Raw genomic sequence first — 27,653 nt, forward strand, 5'->3', positions numbered from 1 at the left:
CAAGTGCAGTTACAAATACTCCCTGTTCTCAGGCTGCGATCAATAGCTTGTCTTCTACATTCAATACTGTATCTGAAGCTGCTCCCCCAGCACCTGAAAATGTTAGTATGTGTCACACAAGCATCAGGCACACTGCAACTGTGTGAGGATTTGATTCTGTCTCTATGTCACTGTGTATGTGGAATTGACATGGCCTCCTACCAGTGTTCCCAGAGTGCTGAGACCATGTGCGATGGATTGATTTGATGTGTGTGTCAGAGAAAGAGGAGAATCTATGTATGTGCGTGTGTGTCTGCATCAGTGTGGATGTGCAGTGTAATGTGACAAGTGTCATATCTGTTAAAGATGCACATAGACTACCTCATCAACACTCACTCAGAGTTCAGGTACAGCAGGTGAGCTGTGGCTGCCAGTCAGGCTACCTCACCTCAGAATCCAATAGGAATCTGGAGTCCCGGTCAGTATGAGAGCCCGGGGCCCCCATCATGTCAGAGCCGCATCCAAATCTCCATCCTTGTAATTGAATTGGCATCTCCCAAAAATAACTCCCTCCTCTCTTCTGCTCGGTTCAGCCCCTAATTATTCCTCTCTGTCTGTCTTTTTTCCTTGTTCATTCCTCTTTATTTTCCTCGCATGCAGCTCTCCTCTCATCACAGGGGAATTCAGTGAATGATGCTCCTCTGTAGCTCTGCGTCTTTGTTGCCACAGAAATAGCCACTCACTCCCTGGCGGCTATCCCAGGCCTTCTCTTAAAGGGACACTTTGGGATTTTTCAACCTGAACCCTATTTTCCCATCATTTAGTGTCTAAGTGGCTAATGGGGACAACAATTTTTGAAATTGGTCCAGTATTAAGCAATAGCGCTGCAGCCAGCAGCTGCGAAATAGGATGCCATGTAATCCTTTGAGGCAATGTATGTTCGTGTATGTCCACTAAAACTGCTTGTTTTTGCCACTGTTTGACCAATCAGCGACAGTCATTCCTGCGAAGTTCCTGTTCATCTGGAAAGTACTTCCCCCCCTGAGCAGGGACTTCTTTGGGGGTAAAAAAATCTCCCTGGAACTTAATTTAGACCCTGGTCCCTACGGTGGAAACACAGGTAGAAGAACTGAGTTCCTCAAAAGCTTCTTAGTGCATGGGGAAAGTTTCTGCTGTTGAAACACAGCTATATTGTAGCGCTATTGCTACTGTAGCACTATCACTGAATGGGGAGATAAAGGAGCTGAAGTGGATTGAGATTTTAGTAGGATTTTAAGACATTTTTTAATTTGCAAGAAATTCATGGCTGTACAAGGGAAAATGAAGCTGTCTGAAGTTCAGAGATGGGGTATCACTGTAACTGTTGCCTCACTCTACATGAAGCACATACAGTATATGAATCATGCTGTAGCATATTGACGGCATATTTTAGGCTGTCATTGTTCCCTTGTGACTCCCTAAGAACAGATTGACTCTCCCGTTCACTGCAAACAGTTCATTCCCCCCCTGATGGTGGTACTGGTGTTGGATGTGTGCCCCCCCCCCCCATCTTTTTTTTTGGGCACATTTCGTTTGATTTTCCTGTGTGAATAGAGATTATTCAGCAGAGGAAAGAACAATCTGCGCCTGTTACTGAGGCTTGTAGGGCTACAGCTGCTAATCTGAGATACAGCTGGAGAAATTGGATGAAGGGATGAAAGGGAGGAGAAGTGGTCTGATGGAGCTTCAATAGACGTGTTTGATGAAGTGAGGCACAGGGATTTAGCTATGGATTAAAGGAGGTAAGGGCATGTAGGAGAGTTGAAAAGAAAGAAATAAAAAATATACAGTATCTGCACACAAAATGACCTTTACTTGCTTTCTGCTTCTTCTGAAGCTTTTGATGTGAGGTCTGCAATTGAATATTGCAACCATCATCTCAGAAAACAGTAAAAATGTCCACCTTTGCAGCCCATCTTTCTCTTGACACAGAGGAAATCTTGTGAACTGCTCCAGCTTCAATTTTCTGGAAAATGATTGCGCCCATCACAGAGAAAGGATGGTCGAATTAAACAGGGATGACTCTCTTTCATTTCAGTCTGTCAATAATGAGTAATTGCAGGGTCAAAACAATTATATCAGCATGCAAAACTGAATTCCCTCACATCCAAATTATCTCAGCACCTTGCTGAGTTTGCGGTATGCACGTTATTTTCTCACCCTTCTTTATCGCTCTCTCATTTTCTCACATAGTTGCCACGCGGGCAGGCCATTCTGATTGGAACCGTTATCAGCAGAGCACACATTTGACTTGGATTGTTTCCCAAAGTGAGGGCTCATTATCGGCCCGTTGGATAATCGTCGCGAGCTGAAGTCAGTTCAGAGAAAAGTCTCACCATCACCCCAAGGCTTCATTTCAGCCCGGGTTCATAGAGAGGAGAGGAGATGGGGGTAGAGCAGGAGTAAAGAGGCTAAAGACTCAGGGTTTAAAAAGTATCATAAAGTCACAAATTCTCAGGAAGAAGAAAAAAAAAGGGGGGGGGGGGGGCAGCAAGTGCTCATGTACAGAAATCATGGAAGGGCAAAAAATGGAACTGAAGTATGAGGCTGAAAAGGAGAAAGGAAAGAGTTAACTGTGAGCGTGACATTATCTTAAACCAGTGCCAGTTTGATAATCTGCCTGGAAGCAGTGTGTAATTGATTCTTCTACTGCATATAGCCTTTAATAACCGCTATATCTTTGCCATAAAGCTGTGGGTAAACTCAACATTAAAAATGCATTTGGCCATGTCAATATTAACACTCCCACTATATGCATATGCTTAAATAACATTATTACTCTACAATATGTACACACTCACTGTAAAAGTCAATAGTGAGTATGGGTGCCAACTTTTTAAATTAAAATCAGATTATACTAATCCTGTCAATTAAAGCTGTAAGTGCTGTGAAAATCAATAATTAGTTTAAAACAGTGCTGTGAATGACATAGATAGTGTTCACCTCTCTCTTCCTCTTTCTATCCATGTTTCCTGCCGTGCATCATAGTATTTACATGGACTGTGCCTTTGTGTCCCTGTAGGGAGAGCACCATCACTCACCGAATGTCCCAGTGCGTCTTTCATATGGGTGCACATCTTTGTACATGTTCATCCATTCACGCTTACATGTGCACATATGTGTCTTTTTTTTCCAGTGTTTACTAACATGCCTCTTAGCTCAACGGGCTGGAAAGCCTGCAGGTTTGATGTGATGTATGTGAAGAGATGGAGCAGGTCTTTATATGTGCTTGGTGATGCTTCAAGAATGAATCCCTGTGGGGAGAAAAAAAAACTAACCGGGGGTTCAGGAGGGGGGTGGGCTCTTTCGTTCTTTAAGTTCTTTAGGAGGATTTGACATGCAAGGTATTACCCTTATAGCATGTCACGGTTCTCTTATAGACATTCAGTATAATGCTGTGCATCATTCCTCAGTTACAGGGTGAGCAAACACAAAAATGTGCTGCACTGTATGCAGACACAGATGTTTAGGATTCTAGACATACAGAGCAGAATGGCAAGGAATATATTGCATATAATCATGTCTCTCTCTCTCTTTCACACACACACACATGCAGAAGGACCGAGATAAGCAGCAGGCTGTCACACACTAGGAGGGGACTGTTTTTGACATTTAAAGGGGAACTGAATACTTATGGGATGTATTGCTGCTATGACCAAAGACTGCATATAAAGATGGACATAGTGAGGTGTGACGTCACCTATTGGTTTGCATTGGAGTCAGTTTGAAGCCCAGAGTTGCTGCTTATGGAGCCATAACAAGCATGGTACAGCAAGTACATTGATACAGCAAGTATCAAGTGACATTAAACTTACTGAAATATTGCAACAATAGTCTGAATCCCAGAGCTGAGGAGAGCAGCAGGTTAGCCAACTGTCAATCAAAGCTGTCAATCAATGTCCACACGGCAGACATCAAAGCCAACTATGTTTTCAAATCTTATTAATGGAGCAGTAATTTCCAAAATGACCATCGGCACAGCAATTGAGAAACCATACTGACTCATTGACGTATTTTGAATGGGAGTTAATTGGTGCCAGGGATTTTTTGGAGCCATCATCTTGAGTCGATGGCATCGCATTTTAAGGAACTTCCAAATTGGCTTCAGCCTCAAGCCGTGGTAGTTGCCGCTTGGCTATGACAGTATGTGAGATCTGAGTCTATGTATGTGTGCTCTAATAGCTTTATGAACTTTCATACTGTAGTTCATTTTACTGTGGAAAGGAGAGGGAGCAGCAGCAGCAGCATCACAGCATCCCTGCTGTGGTCACACTGAGCTCTTCAGACACTTACCTGCAGAATGATAGAGGCAGGTGAGCTCAGACACAGAAGACACATTGCTCATTAAAAGCAACCACTGTGCCTGTTTTTCAGCGTAGTATTCGGTTTGAAGATGAGAGAGGGAAGTAGCGGCAAAACAGAGAGACGAGAGAGCGAGCCTGTGTTTCCTCTTTATTCATGCAGTGGATGAATAAAGCACACCAAGGCCACCACAGAAAAATGAACATGATTAATAATGTATGCTGTATAAATTAGTCACATCCCCACTCAAAATACAAAGAAGTTTGAGCTCAATGTTTAAAACTAGGTTTTTATCCCAATAAAATATTTAAATAATACTGTGAATGCTGAAAACTAAGTTCAAAAGATTGAAGGTTGGGGAACTTTTTAAGTTGTTTAATATTAGTATTCTCCAGCCTCCGTACTGTATCCTTTAGTTAATTGTCTAACCCAGTGCAAGTTTACTTTTATTCATTTTTCCACTTTAATAATGCTATTCAGGGTCTGTTTCCTTATCAGTAGTTCTCTTGTAAAATACGTTTGCAGTCTGAGGACTATTTTTTTTTACTTTCTTTCCCTTTGCTAGCAGTGAATAAGACAGAAGCAAAATTTTATTTTATTTTTTTTAAGTATAAAGATCACTTATTGTAATTCATGTATGTGTTGCTGAAGGGAAATTAATTGTGATGAAGTAAAAGTTAAAATGAAGTTCATATGTAAATTACAGTAAAGTTGCCCCCCGGTCATCATTGCTACAATAAATGTGATATACTGTAAGCTCCATTGTGTTTAGATGAATGCAGGAGTCGTCCACATGTCAGCCAGGAGAGTTTGGAGGAAGATGACGACCTACTGTGATTACATCTCTCCATCATTTCAAGTCACTCAGTCCCTTGATTTTACAGACGGCACTGGCTAGAAAACAAATTACGTTGATGGCTGCATCCCGGCTCAAACCTCTTCTCTGTTGTCAGAGATACTGTGTGCTTTCACTGATTTTCAAAAGTCGGTCAGAACTGCTGTTTATCAAACCTCTCATGGATGAGAGTGTGGATGTAGAGTTAAATAAGTTGTTCTGTTCAGAGTGAAGAAAGTTTTGGTGCAGTAGTTCTAAGTAGTTCTTAGCTCTCATGGCAATACAAAGTGCATTACAACTTTTCAATAACCTGTTGCTGAAATGTGACAAAGCTATCTGTTATTATTTAATCAGTTAATTACTGAGTTGTCAGGGATTGTAAAGATAACTCGCCACAGAGGGAGAAGAGAGAAGGATATTAACTTTAGAATGTTTTTATGTGTAAACTTTTTTTCTGACTGGAAATCTCTGGATCTTTTTATGCATTGAAAAAAAAAACATCTGTATGAAGGAAGTAGTAATCATTTTCAGATGAGAGACATCTCCCCTGCCTACCTACAAGTCATATGATTTCATCTCAACTCACCGGTCTCCCTACACCTGCTCTTTAATCAACAGCAATAGTCGAGCAACAGAAACCCACTACCTTGAAATTTATGACCCGCTTGCCAGTCTGCCACTGCATTGCAGAGGAGAAAGAGAGTTGTCTACTGTGGTTCACTCAACTCAGCTTCACCCAGTCGGGGTCCAAATGCAAATTTTAGCTTTGATTGAGACAAAATTTTCTCACCCCAGAGCACATAAAAATTCTTCCAGCTCTAATGCACACAGGGTAAGGCAAAGATAAAAATGCATGCGTGCGCACATACATAACAGACACTCACAGGCACGCGCACACCAACACAGTGTGTTAATATGTCACTTCAGGCCAAATAACAGCAGGAAAAATCCCAACAAATTCGTACAGACTTCAGCTTAGTGCGCACACACACAGAAACTGAAAATGTTCACACTTGAAATTGCCCATTTTCAATTAAAATAACCTTAAGCGTTCAGGAAGCCCTCGATCAATTCACAATTACCAAGTGCATTTGGCTACTGTATACTTGAAAATGCACATCGACCCAGATCAATAATCACACACAAGAACGCACACGCACTCACTAAATCACCCAGGTGTGCTCTCATGTCCCTCTTGTATGATTTACTGCTGTAATGGTGAACAGTAGATGCTGGTGTTGTGGGTTTCCACTGCAGCAGGCAGATCAAAGTGCTGATCAAAGACTCTCTGCTATTGTATGCTCATTCTCTCCAGGATCCTCTCCTCAGCTACACTATCACTGGGTTAATATTACTCCAACATGGCGCTCTCTCTTTTCTAAAATATCTCCTCTATGTGTCTTTTTTCCCTCTTAATTGTGTTCCCTGCATAGCATCCTGGGTATTGTGTGCAGTTATGTACGCTTGTGTAAATGAACATATATCCCTACCATGCAGAAAAACCTATGTGCAGTGTGAATTAACTTTACCAAAACAGGGTTTGATTTGTGCCCTTGCAGATTTTAATAGTCCCTCACTATTTGCTCAATAATTAATTCCCATCCCTTATGCATGAAGGTGGATGGCACTGTGCTCTTGGGTTATTTGGTGCATCACAAAACCCGAAGGTATGCAGCACCCTGCATTTCAAGATGCTAATAATATGCTGTTATGAAGCTGTTATTCTAATCACTCATTACTTACAAATGCAGCTAATTGAATCTCCAGAAATATCTGTTTTCATAGCCACAATATGGCTACTGATTGCTGTTGCAACAGCCTTGTATACTGAAAGATGGATACTCTCGTGCTATCACTTTCTCAGAGATGCTGCCATTGCTTTAGGACCAGAAATGTTTGGTTTCTTGGTCTTTTTAGCATTCTTATTGTCTGGTGTAATTACAGTGATGCAGGGAAGCTGCTTTTTCTTGTATAAAAGAATGATGTTATGTGCAACGAATTCACACACTTATACATCTCCTCTTGAAATAAGTCCATAAGCGAGTACATACTGTAAGGTTGTATTGGTTACTATAAACACTAATTACAATGAAATAACATATTCTAAACACAATAGTATTTCCTTTGCACCTGAGATGATTCATCACACTGCCTTCTGGTTGTGTGTTGGTCAGCATCATCAGTTTTGAGAGCTATAACTCTGAAGTGCTGCGCTGAGCAACACAACAGCTGCCATGAGGGCGATACATCATTAAAAAAAAAAAAACCCTGCTTTGTTTTTGTTTTCTGGCTAGGCTGCACAGCTGGACCTCAAAATGCCATTATCTTAATTACAAATCTGACCATAAGTTTACCAGGAACCTTGAGCTTATAGGCACTGCCTCCTGTGTCAGCTGAAAGCAAGAGAGAAAAATGGACTATAAGGAGAAGGAGAAATGAGGGGACTCTGAAAAATAGCTATGTTAATAGATCGCTAGCAGACACAGAGAGAGACAGTGAGGAAGGAGAAGCAGGGCAGACTTGATGGAAAACGAAAGAGAGATGAGAGAGAGCCGAGTTAATAGATCTTCAGCACAAATAATATTTGCCAGGAGTGACAGGCTGTCAGAAATGTGCTGCATATCATTAAATCCACAGACTGGTTTTAAATAACAAAATGAATTGGTATTCAGCTTGTATCGCTGTTAAACCCACTGTACCCACGACACATGCACTGCAGTAACTGATTTGCATAATCAATCATTTTTAATTCAAGAGTTTGGTTTCTTGCAAACTTCCAGCATCTGCAGAACTTTGTGTTGCTCATATTTTGTCCAGAGCAAATGCAGTTAATCATGTTGATATTAAACAAGGCTTGAGTGATTATCTGTCTAATAAACATGTTAAGTGATATGAAAAAAGATGAGTTTTTGTGAGATACAGGGCTGTAGCTGGGCACAATCTGCATATGCTTTGACTATTGTCTAATGTAATTTAAAGGTATAATATGTGATTATGCCACATTAAAATGTCTAAAAACAACTAGACCTATGTTATATATTTTGTTGAGTTGTGTACATACATTATCCCAAATGTTTCCAACAATTTTCAAACCCAGAGAAATCTGTAATTTAATCAAAGTAACGGACCGTTTCATTTGGTCGCATGTCAATGGCGTCATACCTCCCCTACCAAAGAGTAAACAAGCATGAGATGCGTATGGCGGCGCTGTGTTTGTCCGCTACAATGGCGTCTATCAAAGAGTAACTTACACAAATACAAGATAATACATCGGCGTTGTAGTTGTTCCACAGAAACTGTTATAAATGGACTTTTATTCAGTTTTAAGCCACATTTTCATGATAAATTTAAGTCATTTTTAACTGTATCTTTTAACCGGAAGAAGGATTTTAGTCATTGGACGTCTGGATCTTTCTTCAGAGAAATAAACTGGGCAAACGTTAGCAGCATCTCGGCTAATAGCGCCCCCAGGAAGTCCGGTGGTCGCTGTACATCGTCGGAGAAATGCTGATTTTTTTAGGTAAAACAGCTTTAATTAGTATTTTAATGATTTTAATCTGCGTGTACGTTTGTCTTTAGATAGGAGGAGACTTCTGCGGATAATTTGGCTCCTGGGATAAACCGGCTGAACGTCTGGATCTTAAGTTATAAGAGAAATAAACCAAACAAGTGTTAGAAGCAGCTCGGCTAACAGACGTCCAGTGGTCGCCATACATAGTCGGAGAAACACCAATTTTTTTTTTTAGGTGAAACAGCTTTATTCAGTGTTTTTACCTGTAATAACTGGGTCCGTTTGTTCTGGAGAGGAGGAGACCTCCGCGGGTAATTCGGCTCCTGGTAAAAACGTCCTGAACGATTAACACTGGCGTAATCCTATCCTGGTGAAGCTGGTTATTTAACAACGAAGACAACAACTCCCATGATCCCTTGCTACTTCACACCATCATCACACTCCATCTTTCGTTATTGTTTTGATTGAGAGACCCCTAGCGGCTGAAATTATATATTATGCGTTTAATGGCTGCCTTTGTCTGCAGTCCTTGCACTTGCACTGTATTCTTGTAAAGCATTTAGCAGACGCAGAATGAAGAGAATTTAATCAAAATTCCCCATTGTCCTCACTTTCCCTGTGTGTCCTGTACTTGTAGCAGTGTATCCCACAGGAACAAAGATAATGATTTGGTGTTGAACTGCTCAAATGTGGCTCATGGGTAAAAGCTCACTGGAGCCAAAACAGTTGATCAACAGAAAATTAATATACAGCTATTTTAATAATTGATTAAATGTTTCAGTCATTTTACAACCAAAAATGCAGTCAGGATTTGCTACTTTTCTCTGATTTATATCATCTTAACATGAACGTCTTTGGGTTTTGTGCTGTTGGTCAGACAAAACAAGCAATTCGAGTATGTCACCTTGGGCTCTGGGAAGTTATAATTGGCCTTTTTCACCATTTTTTGACATTTTATTTAGAAAAGGATGAATTGATGAATTGAGAAAATTGTTGGCAGTTTAATCCACAATGAAAATAATTGTTAGTTACAGCCCTTAAGTCAACCATTACCAAACAGAATTACAGTGTGTATTGAACAAATTTTATTTAATTGAATAATCAACCTTGTTAAATAAATAAAATTTTGTGCTTTTGCTTTGACCTGAAGATTAAAGTGTGAATGTTAATAAGTTCATTATTAAATGAAATATGAAGCACTTGATAGGAAAGGTTTAACTGGAGTGTACTGTGTGTGCATGTGTGTGTGTGTGCGAACAAACACTTCAAGGTCCATTGCATAGCTTAGCATTCAGTAGCATTTCATGATTCCTCTTTAAGTATCTCAGACATTATCTGTACTGGTGATGTAAGCTGTGTCTGGTTGAATGTTAAATGGTAAGAATTAGTAGCCATAAAAGCCTGATAACATTACAAATTCCTGTAGTGCAAAAAGTCTCCTCGTTAATCGACTAGTGTTATTTCTTACGAGCTAATTGTACCTTCCTGGCACCTGTATAACCCACATGTAACTACAGCCACGGCTGCGAGATGAGCACAGATTTTCATGTCTCATTAACGGAGATGTGAGTTAATGTGAAGGGATGCCATGCATGACACCCCCCACCCCTCCCTTCCCCCTGTCCTTGGATATATGTGTACATTTGCCCACTTATTTAATTAAACGGCTGGAGCTAGCCATTATCTAACTGGGCTGTTCATTAAACCGTATCACAGACAGACAGAGAGAAAATAGATCCTGATCCTAATCAGAGCTGAAGGAAATCATTTCCAGGCAATGGCTTCTTCCAGTTATTGAGATATAAATGTATGCTGTATATACAGTATTTAGCTTGGATGTTGGATTTTTGATGCTGCATTTATGTTCTCTTACTGTAGGTTCATTTAAATAGTTTTAATTTAATTTTGGCCTCCGTTTCCCAGCAGCTGTGACCTTGCATGTGAACACAAGATATGAAACCCCTTTTGATCATCTTGGTATATTACAAGTGTGTCAGTATATATGCCAACCACTGCCCTTCAACCCTCACACCCCCACCCCAACTCCCTCCCAATCTCACATGACACTGTATATGAATGGTTTGTTCGTCTTGTTAATATGCTGCATCTAATGATGCATATGAAAAGCAATCAGCAAGGCAGCAGAGGATCTGCTTGAGGAGCAGCGTTAATAACTTAGGGAAGCGGGAGATTGCGATGCCCCTGCTGGCTCCACGTACACACAGGAAATTCACAATATGCTGCATTCAGCACACTGTTTTACCACACACTTAATTTTCTATGTATGACTTGGTGGATGAGTCGAGATAGGGACACCTACACAATTTATAGTACCTTTTACATCCACGTGTTGCATGTATCACTGTGTTCAGACAGGATTGCTTGTTGTCTCTGTTTGAAAAATATTATTTTTGTCTGTGTTGTGTGCATGTCTTTTCACATATTCTGTAAATGGCATCTGCTGTGTATCTGTAGGATCAGTGAACACACTCTGGGCTATAACCTGGCTGTTTGTAGTGTATAGAGGAGCAGCTTGAATAATTTACTCACTGCCCATTCGTGCTGAACCCACTTTCACACCTTCCCAGCAGCAGCAACAGCTCCATTTCTACATCTCAGCCTCCATTCACGCCTAATGACAACTGATGGGCAACAGTGTAAACACAAATAAGTGTGTTACTTAAGCTCCCGTGTGTATTATTTTAAATCTAATTGACCCCAGTGCGATGTGTACTGATGATGATAGGTTTATGATATAAATGCAAACCATTACATAATTTATTCTAGCCTCTGCTTGTGGTGCATTGCTCAGTCAGCACAAATCCTACTGAGGAAAAACCCATGTACATAATTTATGTGAACAGTTGAGTACAGGCCTCAGATAGCAAGGCTGCTTTGCTGGTTAAAACACTGATTAACAGCCCTTATTAACCTGTCTCTCTTTTTCTTTTACCTTGAATATCAAACCTTACTTGTCAGTCGTATATGCAGCTGTTGGAATTTCAGTGTGAGTTGTGGATTTTATTTGATTTTTGAACTAGCTTTGGTCAACTATTTCAATCTATAATCCTAATAGTTCATTAGTCTGAGCTATTCTCTGAGGCGTTAAGATTAGTGAGGTTCTGCCGCTCTTTAGTGCGCCTTCATGGCTGTAGTTTAAAACTATAATTTTTGGACTGAAGCCCAAATGGCTCCCCATTATGACTGTAAGCTTTTCATCACTGCTGTTTTTCTCCCAGGCTAGTTTGTGTAAAATCTCCAGCAACTGACCTTCAATTTAGTAGTAGCACTATTTATACCAATTTACCATCATTATCCATGTTTTCATAATGCCGCCTGTGCCTTAATTCAACAGAGGTGCTATGCTTTGTCGTCAGAGGATGCAGAGGACGTGCATGCCGTGCTCCCCTCAGCTGTGTTTTTGACTAATGTGGGCAAACAAGGCATGACAGGTTCTCCCAAATTGAAATGTCAGCCATCACGTTAATTCCACAAAATCAGTGTTACGAGAGTGAGAGAAAGAGAGAGAGAAACGAAGAGGAGCAGGGTTTTCAACAAACCCATGACCCCCTTCTGCCCTCCCCTCTTCTTGTTTTAATACCCCCCACACACACCTTTTTAAATTTTCATTTGCCTCAGCATCTCCAATTATTCCGCATCACCATCCTCCACCGTTTTCACATTCTACCTCTCGACTAGACACTCACCACCCTCTCGCTCTCTCTCCTCCCTCCCCCTCCTGTCCTCCCCCCCCCCCCCCCCCCCCCACACTCTCTCTCTCTCTATCTCGGTTTCAGTGAGATGAAGCAGGAGCTGGCGGAGGAAGGCAGCAGATGCTCTATCCTCTCCAAGCAGCACCGCTTCAACGAACACTGCTGCATCCGCTGCTGCGCGCCCTTCACCTTCCTGCTCAACCCCAAGCGCCAGTGCCTGGACTGCCAGTACAACGTCTGCAAGACCTGCTGCACCTACAACAAGAGGGACAAAGCCTGGCTCTGCTCCGCATGCCAGAAGGGCAGGTTAGCATTTTCACACACACATTCACATACACACCGGCGGCGGAGAGATTAGAGTAATAGCAGAGGAATGAATGGGGGGGACTGGAGATACGGGAGAAGCTGTGAATTGGTAGACTGGAGGGCGGTGAAGTAGGGAGAATAATTGGGATGGAAGATTAAAAAAAAAGGGGGACATTTATGAAGGGAATAAGAAAGGAGGAGGTGTGAGGGAACATGGGCACAGTAGGAGACAGATGTGAGGGGAAAAAAAGTGAATGAATAAGAGGGATGGAGGACTTTGACAGAGTAAGCGCTGGGAGGATGGGTGTTTTCAGGATTTTGTTTTATTACTTGTTTGAGCTCCCAACTCTGTATTCATTTTTAATGGGAATGAATGTTTTCAGCTCTTTTAACATCCTTGGTAGTTGTACAGCAAAGAAGGGAGAAGATATGGGGCCACTGAAGGAGACGATAATGAAAAGGGTTGTAGAAGAGGGGAGGAAATGTGAAAATATACACTGCTGGAGAGAGACGGATACGCAGAAGGGCAGGGGAGATAAATGATCAGGATTCAAGCTTTTGGATTTTTGACGTACAACTCTGATTTCTTGTGGGAAATCTTTATGTTCTTAATATTTTTTTTTTTTTTTTGATTTCCTCCTGCTTGTTTTGTGTCCCCTGGTCTCACACACTAGACATCTGGCTTTTAGGGAAAATAAAGGAATGTACATTATTCAACAAGAGAAAACAATCTGAGGAGCAGAAAGTGCTGGGGGAATGAGCTACAGCTGGTTATATTTGCAAATGTGTGTTGCGGAACTGTGTGTGACTGCGTGTGTTTGTTTGTCTGTTAAGACTGTTTATGCATGCATGTGTCCAAAGCCTTGGGAGTTGTTCTAGTGGTCCGACTCACCATTTGATGAATATTGAGCTCTTGCTGTCTAGGCAGGGTGGGGTGTTGGAAACATTATTGTCATTCTCTGTGCTGGATTCATGTGTTTAAAGCAAAATCAACTGCAGGCTTGGAATACTAGATGTGTGAATATGCATATAATGAGATTGCATATGTCAAGTATGAGCGTCTATATGTGCCATTGTTTACTGTCACACTTGAGCGTCTGCTGTCGGGTGCTAATGTATTTGTGAAAAATACAATATGATATTTCACATGTCCGCAGGTGTGATTTTTGTTGTGATCTTTTAATGACATCAAAAAGATAGAGAAACAGGTGTTTATGTGAGCGGTGGTGCGTTTTTTGATTCTCCTGGCTGTGTGTGTGCGAACGTGGAGAGGTTGAGGTGGACAGCATTGCAGAACATAACAAAGCTGTCCAAAAAATGTGTTGCCCCTCTGCTTGGCCCTGTTCCTTCCCCTCAATCCCCTCGCACCATCTCTTTCTGTCTTTCATTGATTTTTGCTGCACGGTATATTGAGTTAGACCCGCTGCCCCGAGTCCTGGTGTATATAAGACAGGAGGGAGGAGGGAGGAGCAGGAGGAGACGGGAGAAGAGGAGGAGGAGGGGAAAGGATGATAGCAGTCAAAAGAGGTGGCGAGGTTTGCATCGATCATCTCTCTCTCCCTCTATTACTTTCTCTCTATCTTTCTCCCTGTGTGTGTCTCTGCCTGGGGCTCAGTAATGTTCTCATTAGGGGTTTAGACTGAGTCACAGATGGGCCTGATGTCACAACATTGCCGTCTACCAGCGACATATAAATACAGCACTTTTCATTAGCGCATTAACCAGGCTTAAATCTGGTTTTAGCATGAATTACTCTCTCTGGGTGGAGTTGTGTCATTTGGAACAGTGATTTACAGCTTGCACATGTGTTAGCTTGAGGCTAGAGAAGCCCAAAACATTTTGAAAATGGCTATTACAGCAATATACTGTAGATGTTTGTAAAGAAAAAGCATTGATTTGATGCTCAATGGACTGTAACTGTTGGGAAATAACTGCAGAGGGCTCCTTAATAAGAGGATCTTGTGCAGTACAAAATACAAAAAGAATAAAAAAATAAATCTAATTTACTGTATTCATTGATTTAAAAAAAAAAAAAAAAAAAAATCAACTTATCAGTGTTTTTCTCTCTTGCATGTCAGTGTTTTTTGGCTCTTTTTGTGTAATTTCTAAAGGTGTTCTGCTGACTTTAAATGCAAAATCATCAATTCACAATAGGAACAGACCGCCAAATGGTCTCACTCACATGCGCCGGCTGTACGTCAACACTCACAGTAGCTCGGCCATGCTGCTCACAACTGTGATCCGTCCAAGGAGAGCAGATTTGTAATCATCGCACACATGGAGACACTCAGAGTTCTAAGTCACCCACTCACACACGAGTGCAAACAAGAGTGTATGGACACGGACAAATGCCTTCAAGCATACAGACATGTGAGCACGTGGATTGATTATACTGTATGTATGTCAATTACTCATATGAGCAGCTGTAGTTGATTGGTTTAATGTTAAGTTTTGTTAATAAAGAGATGTTTGCCTGTTGATGACAGATGGTATATCAAGAATAAAGACTCAATGATTCAGCAGCTTTGTCATAACACCTTCCTGGGCTTGTAAAACACACACACACCTGTACATGCACCACACATAGCTTTCACTCCTGAGTGAGTAGGACAAGCATATGACCAGTCTGCTAGCATTAACACACACACTCTACACATAAGCACACGCATTGTAACACACACACACACCACACAACAATGGTTCGAAACATTTTTTAATGGAAACTGAATAGTAATTTTTTTTTCTTGTTTTGGGACCCACACTCACAGCAGTGAGGAGAATGTTAAAGGCGATGATGAGAGATGAAGGTCAAGAGAGGAGGAGAGAGGGGGAGGGCAGGAGGAGAGGAAGACATTTAGAGGAGGGAATGACAGAGGGAGAACCTGTCCTAATTAGCTGAGCGGTGAAGGCACGTTTTTTAAAATATGCCATTAAATTTTCCTTTTCCTTTGACTCTCACATTCTATTGTTCCTTTTTGTCTTTTCCTTTTTACGTTTTTTCTCTGCTGCTTTCCGACTTTTCTTTTCTCTTCCTTCTTAGGTCCTGTCCTATTTTATATTCTAACTTTCTCTCATTGTCAGGCCCCTCATTTACATTTGAGCTACTGCATCTCTGTGCGCTTAATCTGCAGAAATGGACTGCTCTGTGCCTCAGAGCCATTTGTGCCCAGAGTCCTCAAGCCATTGAATGATGTACCTTTCATATATATATGTGAGTGCGTGTGTGTGCGCGCGCGTGTGTGTGTGTGTATGACAAATTATTCTTACCACTTTATAGCTTTCATAATCTCACCCTAAAGCATGTGTGTGTGTTTGTGTTTATGTACACAAACACACACACAAACAGGAGAAGCTTACACACAAGCACATGCACATTTCTGCACACACAAACATACACACTTACTTAATTCAATTGAATTACATTTTTCTTTGCCATTGAATTCCTTTTAATCAGACTGCTTAATTCTCTATGCATGGAAGCACATATTTGTATTGTGGCTCAGTGTGTGCGCGCATGTGCGTGTGCATGTGCAAACACAGAACCACACACATGCCTCTCTATCCATATAATCACACACAAACACTGCCGCAGTTATAGTGCGACATGAACCGTCTGTCGTATTTTTAAATGTGAGCCTAAGTGAACGCAACGAGTTGCGGCCTTGTCATGGTGGTGTAACACTGTAGCTGACAGACTGCCACACACACACACACACACACACACTCACACACATATATATGCACACAGAGTCCACATTTAATTATTTGCTTCTTTGCGATGGCGCTGCCTTGTTCTAAAGGCCAAGCAGAAGCTGAGTGGCTCAGGGGCCTCAGGACATGAGTTAACAAGCACATACAAACACTCATAGTAGTTTAGTAGTGGTTTGTTTAACCACACAGATACACACTCTCACATTTACAGATATCCCATGCATGTCACAACCATTTATTGTTACAAGCAGCAGCTCCTTGTACTTTCTTAGAGGCTGAATACAGACTGTTAGTTTTCTCCTGTAAAGAGAAGTAAGTGGATGTTTTTTTTTCAACAGGAAGATGATTCAGATATCAGCAGACAAGTTGTCAGTCACAAAACAGTGTGTTCAGTCAGGGATCATCCAGGTGGTGATGAATGATGACATCATTTAGGGCTGCAGAGATGTACAGTGGAAATCCTGCCTTTTTTGCATGTGGATAAAAATACATCTCTTTAATTAAACGAAGTGTGTGTCAGCAGCTATATGTGAATGTTTACCTTCTGCAGCATTAGACATCAATGTAATTTTAGTAACACAAAATGACACTTCATTTTGAGACAGTTTCCTCCCTTTTTTTACCCTCACCATAATTCAACTAATTAATATTAGACGATGACTTTGACCACTTCCCAGTCTATGCTCTGACTGGATTTAGTCTGAGTCTGTTTTACAGTGTTCATGTGTCTCTTGTCCAGGCTGCTGTCTTTAGAGTGTACCAGTAGATATCTTAAGGTGTTAAAAATATAGTTGTAGCTTGCTCTTTAATTACCAACTGGTTGTCAAATCCAGAGCCCTTCTTAAAATATGAACAGGTTGAACCTAGAGCTGCTACGATTAATCAATTTGTCCATTGTCAGAAAATTGCCAACTATTTTGATAACTGATTTATTGTTTTGAGCTATTTTTAAAGAAAAAATACTAGAATTCTCTTGTTACGGCTTCTTAAATGTCAACATTTTCTGATTTCTTTTGTCCTCTGTGACAATAAACTGAATATCCTTGGGTTGTGGACTGCTGATCAAGGCAAAACAAGACATCTGAGGTTGCTTTTTTCATTTTTTTTACATTTTACAGACCCAACAGCTATTTTATAGATTAATCAAGAAAATAATCAACATATTTATTATGGAGCTATTTCCCTATCTTTATTCAAGAGCGTGGTATATCGATTTTAGAGCATAATTTATTGATTTCACGTTCAAATTTTGTAATTTATCCCTCAAAACCCTGCCCCCGCACTCAAATAGCCTCTGCTTGCGCTTAGATTTGCTCTGTTTCTGCTCAAATTGTGCGGCCAGGTTTAGTGTTGATCAATGAAATGATCCCTGCCTCCTTGCGAGCTTGTTCGCTTTACTTCTTAGAGCGTTCCGTACGGGCGGGTGCTCTTTAACTGGGTTCATCCACTCCCGCCCTCCAGGGCTTTATAAAATGTACTTCCCTTGCTTTATTTATGACTTTTGGAATTAAAGGACGGTTCTTTATACACCAGCACCCGTGATTTTTACTATAGTAGCTACATACAGTAGCCGCACGGCACAGTGCCCGCCTGTTGGTGTGCTGGAGGAGAAAACGATGTCAGCTTCATCATAAACGTTTCTATGGTGACGCCCGTGCGAGACAGCGAGATGGTTGCTTGAACTTATTTTTTATATGAAAAATTGAAGTGATAAGCGTTACAAGGACCCACAGTTGTAGTTTTACTTCTTTTTGGGACCCACAGTTGTAGTTTTCTCAGGCTGGTTCGCGGCTTCTCCATCCGGACTGCTGCTAGTGCAAAGCCACTGACACAGTTAGCTTAGCCTGTTAGCACCTGCTACTGCCGATGTTAGTGAGGAAAATACGCAAAGCAGCTTGCAAGCCAATTAAATCTGTATCTACGAAGCAGAGTGAAAGTTAATCAGGGATCCTCTCTAAGAAATTTAACAAAACTAGCTGATGCATCATCGCAGACCGGCTGGAAATAAAGCTGCTAACGTTGATTAGCCCAAATTCACTCACGACTCATAAAACTGTCATAAAGACTGATTTTAATCCCACTGGTTTGGTTGTTACATTGTCACATTCACACCGATATGAATTTGAATTACGGCCACTACTCAGACCAAATCAGGCGGGGTAAAGTCAGTGCGTTTCGGCTGCGGGCGTTTTGGCCACTGCGGCGCTGCACCGGACTACGGCCAGAAAGTTGAGCCAGAGTCAACTTTTGGAGAAACATAACCCGACGTCACTGCGACGTTCTCTCCATTTGATAAAAGTAAAGTTAGACTTCGCTGTCGACTTCCCCACTCAGTTTAAAAAAGACGAGATAATAAAGAACACCAGCGATAGAGAGAGAGAGAGGAGCAATGGTCGAGCGAGCTAGGGACGCTCTAAGAAGTATAGCGAACAAGCTCGCAAGGAGGCAGGGATCATTTCATTGGTCAACACTAAACCTGGCCTTCTATTGGTTGGGGGATTTTGACAGGGTTGTTGCACAAAAAATCCAAGAGCAGAGGACAAATCTGAGAATAGTAGTTTTACGAGTGCGCAGAAGTATCATGAGTGCGAGGAGAAGAGCTTAAACTCGAGCGCAGGAAATCTGTGCAAGCAACATTATATTTGAGTGCAAGCACACAATTTGAGCAGAAACAGAGCAAATCTAAGCGCAAGCAGAGGCTATTTGAGTGCGAGGGCAGGGTTTTGAGGGACACATTACAAAATTTGAACGTGAAATCAATAAATTATGCTCTCAAATACATATACCACGCTCTTGAATAAAGATAGGGAAATAGCTCCATAATTAATCGGTAAAAGGAAAGACATGAACCTATTCACTTTTTCCTTGGACTGCACAAATGTATGGTCTTTCACCTCCATACCAGAGTGTAGATTTGGGCGTGTTTCCCCTAATATATGCATATGTGAGTTTGTGCACATAATGTTTTTTTCTGTATTTCAAAATGATCCCACAACCAACAATAGTAGTTGGTGTGTGTTTATAAAGGCACCAGTGATATAAAGTCCATATGAACTCATATGAACTCTCTTACTGCTGCCAGACAAGCACCTGCGGCTAGCAGAGCAAGAGAGTCACAGTGTGATCTTTTCCTGTCCTCCTTGCGGGAGCATTTTTATCAGTGCGGATGAGCAAAACTAGTCTTAGACAGGGAGGGTTCGCCCTACAGCACCGCACTGCTGCTGCCACTGACGTCTCGACTTTAATAAGGCATTTGCATGTCTGTGAGTCTTTCTGTCCTGCTGCTGTTTTTTTGTTAATATTTACGCTTTTCATGTGTAAAGAGAAATGGAAGGAAGCGAAGAGAAGAGAAGAGAAGAGCACAGATGAGATGCAGCTTGAGGGACAAAGTGAGTTTTATCCAATAAGGAACCAAAACCACAACAGTAGATGAAGAAATGGAAGTCTACTCTCTCATTCGTCACGCTGTAGCACTATCAATTTGCACTTTTTTTTTTTATAACACCAGACAACATAAGTGTGGGAGAATTGTGGTGCTCTATTTTGGGCTGCAACCGGGTGACTGAACATTCCTACACTTTATACACAGGAAGCTTTTCATGAATTGGAATGGTTTGAACGTTGCAGCTGTAACATCTTGCAGCCCCTCATCTCTGTGAGCTGCAGGGACAGGAAGAAGATCCACTTATCACTCTCTCTCCTTTCTTCCCTCCCTCCATCCTGTCCTCTATCCCTCCTCCGCGGCCTTGTCTCGTGTCCAGCCCAGCTGACAGAGGAGCCACCAGTCGATCGTAACTCTCGGCAGTGATTTGTACTTTCTACAGTCGGGCGCGACAGCAGACACACACACACGGGGAAATCTCACACACACATAGGACACTGGTGATTTAGGTTCAGGCATCTCCTGGTGGTCCTGAGTTTGCTATGACTAAGATCCATTTAAGTACCTTGCTCTCATTAATTGAAATATAGCCTAAATCAGAAACTGTGCTTGAATTGTACTAATGCAATTTGTGCTTTGAGTTTCCTTAAAACTAATTACTGCAGAGTTTTGCAGCCTTGAAGCAATCTCAGTGTGTGTCTCGGTGTGCGTGCACAGTACCTGTCTGTGTGTGTCTATACTGTACTGGGTATCTGTACTTGTGCGCGAGAGCGTGTGTGGTTGCCTGCTTTGTAAGTGCTCGCCATTATGTGACCCTTTGTGTTCCATGAAAGCATTTTTTCTCTGTAGGGGCTGAGGTTCTATAGCAGGTGATAAATCACTTCTATCCAGGTAAATGTGAGTACATGCACATACACAGAGAAACATACAGACACAAAGGGGACCTTGAACGTTCCCTCTTGTGGGTGTGTTAATTTCTGTCAGTCGTGTGAATACCGTTGTGTGTTGTTTTGCAGATATTGCTCTGAGTCATTTATGTCTCTCTGAGTCTGCCGGTTGGCCTCCAGCTCCCAATCCTCCTCCTCCTTTCCTGTGTGTGTGTGTGTGTGTGTGTGTGTTTGTGTGTGAGAGTCTGATCTGAACCCGGTCACACTGAAACAGCACACTCTGCAGTTCCTGTGATGTGTACCTGCAGGTTTGCTCGGGTAATTCACGACTGGGTAAACCAGCTGCTATGTCAGAACGCTCCACGTGAACGGGGTCATTTGTGGCTTGCGGTGCTCATGCAGCCGACCTGCAGCACCAAGGTGATTGAAAATCTCATGATTCCTAAATCGGTTTATGCAGTAAATTGGCTAGTGGATCAGAACGGAAGCTAAAGCCCTTGTTGTTTTTATTGTGGGTTAGTGGGATTGGAGACAGAAACTGTGTGCCACAGAGTGAAGCAAGACACAGGTAACACCCAAGAACACTTAATCTTTACAGCTTGTAGCGACCTAACACCCACTAAAGCTGCTTTATAATTGTCTTTCCTTTGTGTGTTGCATTCAAGGGTCAAAATCTCATGAATTCCTTTCTTTCCTTGGTGGTGTGCGCCAAGTGCCTGAGTTTAGAGAGTACAACTCCTCCTGTTGAATTTGAATTATCTTAATATAAAACAAGTCAAATTGATCCTTTAGGGATTTATTTGCAGCAACTTTTTGACCCAGCTCCAGTACAGGGTTTCTATGAAAAGAACTTAAGTCAGTTATGTTCCAATCATGACATTTGAAGTCATGACCTTTAATCCATCTACAAACAGTTACAAAGGAAAACCTCGTCGCTCCATAATCCCCACACACTGATTTACTCAAATAGAAATTTTAATGTACGTATTGAATCTCTATTCCCTCTGAATCCTCCCTTCCCCTCACTGCTGGCTCTGGGCTACAACGGCTGGTTTCTGCAGATGTGATCTATCAAAAACATCCCCAGCACAGGGAGGCGCCCCACAGCACAGCCAGTCATGTCTCATAGGGCTGGCAGGGCAGCAGTGGCTGCCAGGAGAGGATGTGAGCTGCATGACTGGCAGATCAATGAAGTGGATCTCTGCTTTTTGATGAAGAATTAAAGGACCAGTGTGTAGGATTTAGTGGCATCTAGCAGTGAGGTTGCAGATTGCAACCAACTGAATACCCCTCACCCCTCCATTCCAAGCGTGTAGGAGAACCTATGATGGCTGTGAAACTTGTGAGAAAATGTGAAAGGCCCTCTCTAAAACCAGTGTTGGGTTTGTCCATTCTGGGCTACTGTAGAAACATGGTGGTGCAACATGGTGGTCTCCATGGGAGAGGACCCGCTCCCTATGTAAATATAAAGGGCTCATTCTAAGGTAATGAAAACACAACGATTCTTATTTTCATGGGATTATACACTAATTAAAACATACTTATGAATGTTATATTCCATTTCTGCGAAGTCCGTTCTGCTACATACCACTAAATTTTACACACCGGTCCTTTAAGTTTGATGTCTTTCAAGAAACTTCAATATCACTTAATTCTAATCCATTTGTTGCTTTTTGCCTGCGTCTTTTCCTCTGTACCGTCCTAATTATTTCAGCATGCAGTGATAGAAAGGTGTTGAGTGAATAGTAATCTTTCTCTCCCTCCTTTAACTTCACTCGTGACTTATTCTCTCACTCTCTTGTGCCCTCATCCCTCCCTCAGGCAGGTATCTGATCTCCTGCCACAGTGAACTCTCTGTAGCATGAAAGAAATAAGATATTGGCGCCGCAGGATTTTCACACTCATTTCACATTCCTCGCCCGTCAACCCACAATTCCTCTGTAATGAAAGAGAAATATTCGTTTTTTAAAAATATTCCAGTATTTCCTTGCATGCTAAATCTTAAGTCTGAATTCATTTTCAATTAAGTATTTTTTAAGCAGAATTTAAGTACAAAGTTACTATTGAGACGGATGCATAGGTAGGGGATTAAAATGAAAGGCAAAACATCTCTACTCCCAGGGGACCAGCTGACTGGTGTCAGTTCATGTTAAATGTAGAATTTGCCAGATGTGGCTAATCTGAATGTGTGTCATGACATGGATTATTTCTCAAAACCGCAGAACTGCAAATACTTGTAATCATAACACATTGCTGCATATTGAGATTATCAAACTTGATCAAATCAAGACTCAAACATGTATTTGAGGCACTTCTTTGGGGCGATTTTTCATAACCCACCAGCAGGTCGAGAGTGATGAGCCTGAGGCTGTCGCAGAACTGTTCAGTAATTCATTCATGTGGATGACCGAATCAGTATTTATGGAGGCTTAAATTTGAGTTTTGAGGGGTTTTATTTAAGCTTTAAATTATAATCAATAAAGAGATGTGTTTTTAAATGAAATATGGGCAAAAAGAAAACAGTGAATATTTAAGTAGGAGACAAATCAACTGTGAGACAGAATATTTTAAGACATATTAGTAAAAACAAAAAAGCCATTTGAACAATATTTTTACAAACCATTTAAAAAGCCAAGATTGCATTTACCTCTGAAAGTCAAAGTAATGAAATAAAATGATTAACTTGCATATTTGGTTAAAACAGTCTTTGAAGCATGTGTGCATGCATGCTGAGAAACAAAATACACCCATCTCACACACACACATGGGCTTTGTACACTGGGAAATAGAGCTGGTGTAAATGAATAACAATTATCAGAATATGCTAATGTCAGTATCCCACTCTCCCTGTGCTGCTGGAGTTCTGAGGGACTTCAATGTTGTGTATATACGCACTCTATCTCTCTTTCTCTGCTGCATATCAATGGTTGTGCATCGCTTCAGGCCTCTGTCTCATTGCACCTCCTCTCCCATTTTTCAGCACTTTAAATGAGGCTTAGCTGCAGAGCTGTCTGCACTCCACTCACCTTGTTTAGTCATGATTTCCCACTTGAGTTAGGAGTGCTGTTTGATCTCATTTGTTTTAAAATCATCGGATGTTATTAAGTCTGTACCTCCCGGCCTTTGGGACTAGCAGGTAGGTGCTGACCGGCTCCCTGTACACCTCTCTTCTTGCTCCCCTGGTCGACTCGAAGGCAGTTTTGGAAGTTATACTTATCTGAGTCCTGCTATATTTTTTAAATAATACTGTTTTATTTGGCATTTGTTGAGGTTATTTGGCCAATAAGCTGAATTTCTTTCAATTGATTAGTTTATTTTTATTATTTATCAATAAATTGTTCATTAAACCATCTGTACAGTGGAGTAAATAGAGAAATGATACAGATAGTCGAACAATTGCCATATTTGCACACACTCCATATTAAGTATTGATTGGCTTGTCATGATATGTACTGTCAAAACAGAGCATTTCACACCATGGTACTATTTTCATGCACTGAATTAAAGAATAAGTCCTGCATCTGTTTTATAATAAGCAAATAAACAGATTGGTACTTTAAATTGCTTCACAAATAAACTTCACACGTAAAAAATGAATAATTTATAATATAACAAATGGTGAATGTTCAGTTTTATGAAGCTGTTGGCAGTTGAAGTGCCACGGGACATCTTACAGCAGGTAGCTGCTCTACTGTTGAAACACAGAGTGGCCCGGAGCAACTAACTGGGAAACAAAAGGATTCCCCCCTGTCCCTCCCTGTCTCTCTCTCTCTCTGTCTGTCTCTCTCTCTCTGTCTCTGTCTCTGTCTCTCTCTCTCTCTCTCTCTCTCTCTCTCTTTCTCTCTATCTTTTGGGCTATTTGTTCAGAGCAGCAACAGAGGAGCTCGGGTGATGCTGTCTGATTCAAACGGGATCAAAGCAGCCGTTCATATCAGGCCTGCCAATGGGAGAGATATCAAAGCAGCAAGTAGGCACACACATGCACACACTGGCTCCCAGTTAAAACACACACACACACACGCATACACACACACATACACACATGACAACACAAACTGAGGCACTGTTTGCACATGAGAGCTCACAAAAGTATATACACAAACAGAAACATACACACAAATGCACCACTGTAAGCCTCTCTGGTCTGGTGGTAATTTTTTACAAGGAGATTAGAGGTTGGGAGGCCATATTATAGAAGCTAGACATATTGTGTGTGTGTGTCTCAATCAGTTGTTTTGGTCTGCACCTGAGTGCTATTACTGTGTTCAGATCTGCCCAAACAAATCATACCAAGGGAGAAAACAAACCGGAGTCAACTGGATTAAACAACGCAGGTTTGAAAATACCCTCAGTGTATTTGTGGTCACCTGTAGAGGTGAGCTGTGGAAGCCCTGCAGCGTCTGTAGTGACTGCCTGACTTGTGGATTCATGCATTTTGAATGAAGGTCTCTCCTCCTATCTACCAATCCCTCTCTCTCTCTCTCTCACTCTTACTGTCTCTCTCTCTCTCTCGTTATGTATCTCTGCCTTCCTCTCTCTGAGGCGGTGAATCTTCACTTGTCTTCAGCCGAGATCATTTTTCACACCATCAAACAGCCGCAGGACGCACATCTCCACACTCTGTTTCTGTTTACTTCAACACCCTCTGAAACATACACATCTTGGGTACATTGGTTTCAGAAAACACTTTTTTTTTTCCCAACCAGAGCGGCTGAGTGAGTTTGAATCTACCTCCCTCCTCTTTGTCAGTCTGCCGTTGATGCACTGATGGTAAATATTCTACCTGCAGAGAACGCGCACTGGCGTAATGGCTCCCACCTGGTGTCAGTGCCTCAAATACCTGCAGGTACATAAACACACAAGCACACAAGTACACACACATACACCATTTCAGACACATAGGGATGTAAACACAACATGTAGGACAAAGTAACAGCTGCAAAAAGGATCTTTAAACATGAACAAATGTGCAAATCCAAGTACAAAGACATAATGAAACAAACATAAAGACAGACAAAAATACACAAAAAAGGGAGGGGGGGAGTAGAAATGAGGCAGAGTGTAGGCTAAACACGTCTTTGGGTAAGCTTGTCATGCTCGCTAATCCCATTCCTCACCACCTCCACATGCTACAACATACACACAAACACGCTGCATTTCCCAGCATCCTGTCATCACTGTGGTTTTCTTATGTGATGTTAGAGATGTTTATTTGGGAAGGTGCTTGATTTTGAAGCAAGCGCTGTTCATTACTTTGCCCTGCCACTGACCATATTTACATCCTACGTATACAGAGAACAGCCAGTTTCCTTTTTTAAGCCCCATTCAACAGCGTCCAACAGCATTCCTCCCTGTGGGCCGTACTGACAGTACTTCATTATGTCTATTGTTAGAATTAGCTTTCCAGCGTTTAGATTTTACACATTTAGCTGATGTTTTCATTCAGTAAGGACTGCAGCAGTCATAGCCACAGCACACTGACAAAAAAACCAAGCTGTACTCCATAAATTATTATGAACCAAGCAGAAAACATTAGTTTGATTATTCCATTTTGTTATTGTTTAAACTCACACATACAGTGAGTACTAGCACGCTAATAAAACCCCAAACCCTAACTTAAAAGTGTAAATTCTACTGTTTCCTGTGAATATATTTTATTGATGTAATATTATTATTTCTTTATTCATATTGCATATATTGACAAAGCTACAACAAACTTCACAGAGAATAGTAAAACAATAACATAGCACAAATAAGAAAAAAAAGCCACAGTTTAACTGTAGCAAATACAGCTGAAAGCAAGACATGCACCTCGTTACGTAGATGTGAAGGCTGTTTTACATGTCAGTGTCTAAAAAAAGAGTCAATTTTACTTCAAACGTAGTATCATTTCTGTATCTTTGAAGACAAGTCTGAACTGAGTGCCAGAGAGTAATGTAGAGGCCACAACAGTGCACAGTTAAATATGCACAGAGACAAACTTAATGCACATCTTCATAAAAACACAGTAATTATTCACTTAATTATTATCTCCAATGCACAAAGAACAAAAATTGGTTTTATAAACCATGAAATACTCTAGGGCTGCAACTAACGATTACCTTCATCTGTCAATTAATTTCTCAATGAATCGTTTGGTCTATAAAATATCAGAAAATAGTGAAACATGTTCACTGTTTCCCAGAGCCCAAGCTGACATTCTTAAATGTTTTGTTTTGTTCCAGCCAACATCCAAAGATATTTAGTTTACTATCAGTGAAGACTTGGAGAAACCAGAAAATATTCATTCATATTATATTATATGGATTTCAGAGGCTGGAACCAATTCAAAAATGTTCAATTTCATCTATTCCAACAATAAATATGCAATGAAACCATGATGATTCAGCCAAACACTACATCCAGCATATGAGCAAATACATATTTGACAAAAGTCCCGACGTAATGTGATTTCACTTTATGCTTGTGCACTGTCAGACTTCACCCTTGACTTATTCTCTCACTCTCTTGGGCCCTCACCAGCCGAATTCTCAATCTAATAAATGAGAAGAGGGGGAGTCATTAAGTACAGCCTCCAAGGCAAAATAATTTTTAAAATCCATCAGTGATGCAGCCTGTAACAGAACAGACAGCACTTTTTTCCCCTGATTTCATTTCTTTTCAACTGCTCAACCGCTCTCTCTCGCGCATCCTGTGCCAAACATGATGCAAGCATTGTGGTTCTTGCCATATGGTCCATAACACGTAACAAACACCCATGTCTGAATGCCAAAAAATGCATTACTTTAACAGATAGATCAGATAGCAATGTTACATATTCTGAAAAGGGCTTTGTATTTCCAATAACTTGTTTCACCAGCAGCCTGCAGCTGCATATTCATACATTGGCCTCCCCAGTCTCTTTCAGTATTGACTTCGCCCTCAGATGGAGAGTATCACCTTGATGTCTGCACTGATCTCACTCAGAGGTCACAGATAATGATCAAAA

The 27,653-nt window shown here is 41.2% G+C and overlaps 1 protein-coding gene across 4 annotated transcripts in view; it reads left to right on the forward strand.

Annotated features, from left to right (window-relative positions):
* The window catches only part of myripb (myosin VIIA and Rab interacting protein b), a 114,821-nt gene that overhangs the window by 41,892 nt on the left and 45,276 nt on the right, over positions 1 to 27,653 (forward strand). For all 4 annotated transcript variants that reach the window (XM_044340048.1, XM_044340047.1, XM_044340049.1 and 1 more), the window contains exon 3: positions 12,464 to 12,685. In XM_044340048.1, the coding sequence (XP_044195983.1) occupies positions 12,464 to 12,685 (222 nt within the window). The remainder of the gene's footprint in view (positions 1 to 12,463; positions 12,686 to 27,653) is intronic.

The sequence above is a fragment of the Thunnus albacares genome, chromosome 21, assembly GCF_914725855.1.
Source record: "Thunnus albacares chromosome 21, fThuAlb1.1, whole genome shotgun sequence".
NCBI classification, from domain to species: Eukaryota; Metazoa; Chordata; class Actinopteri; order Scombriformes; family Scombridae; genus Thunnus; species Thunnus albacares.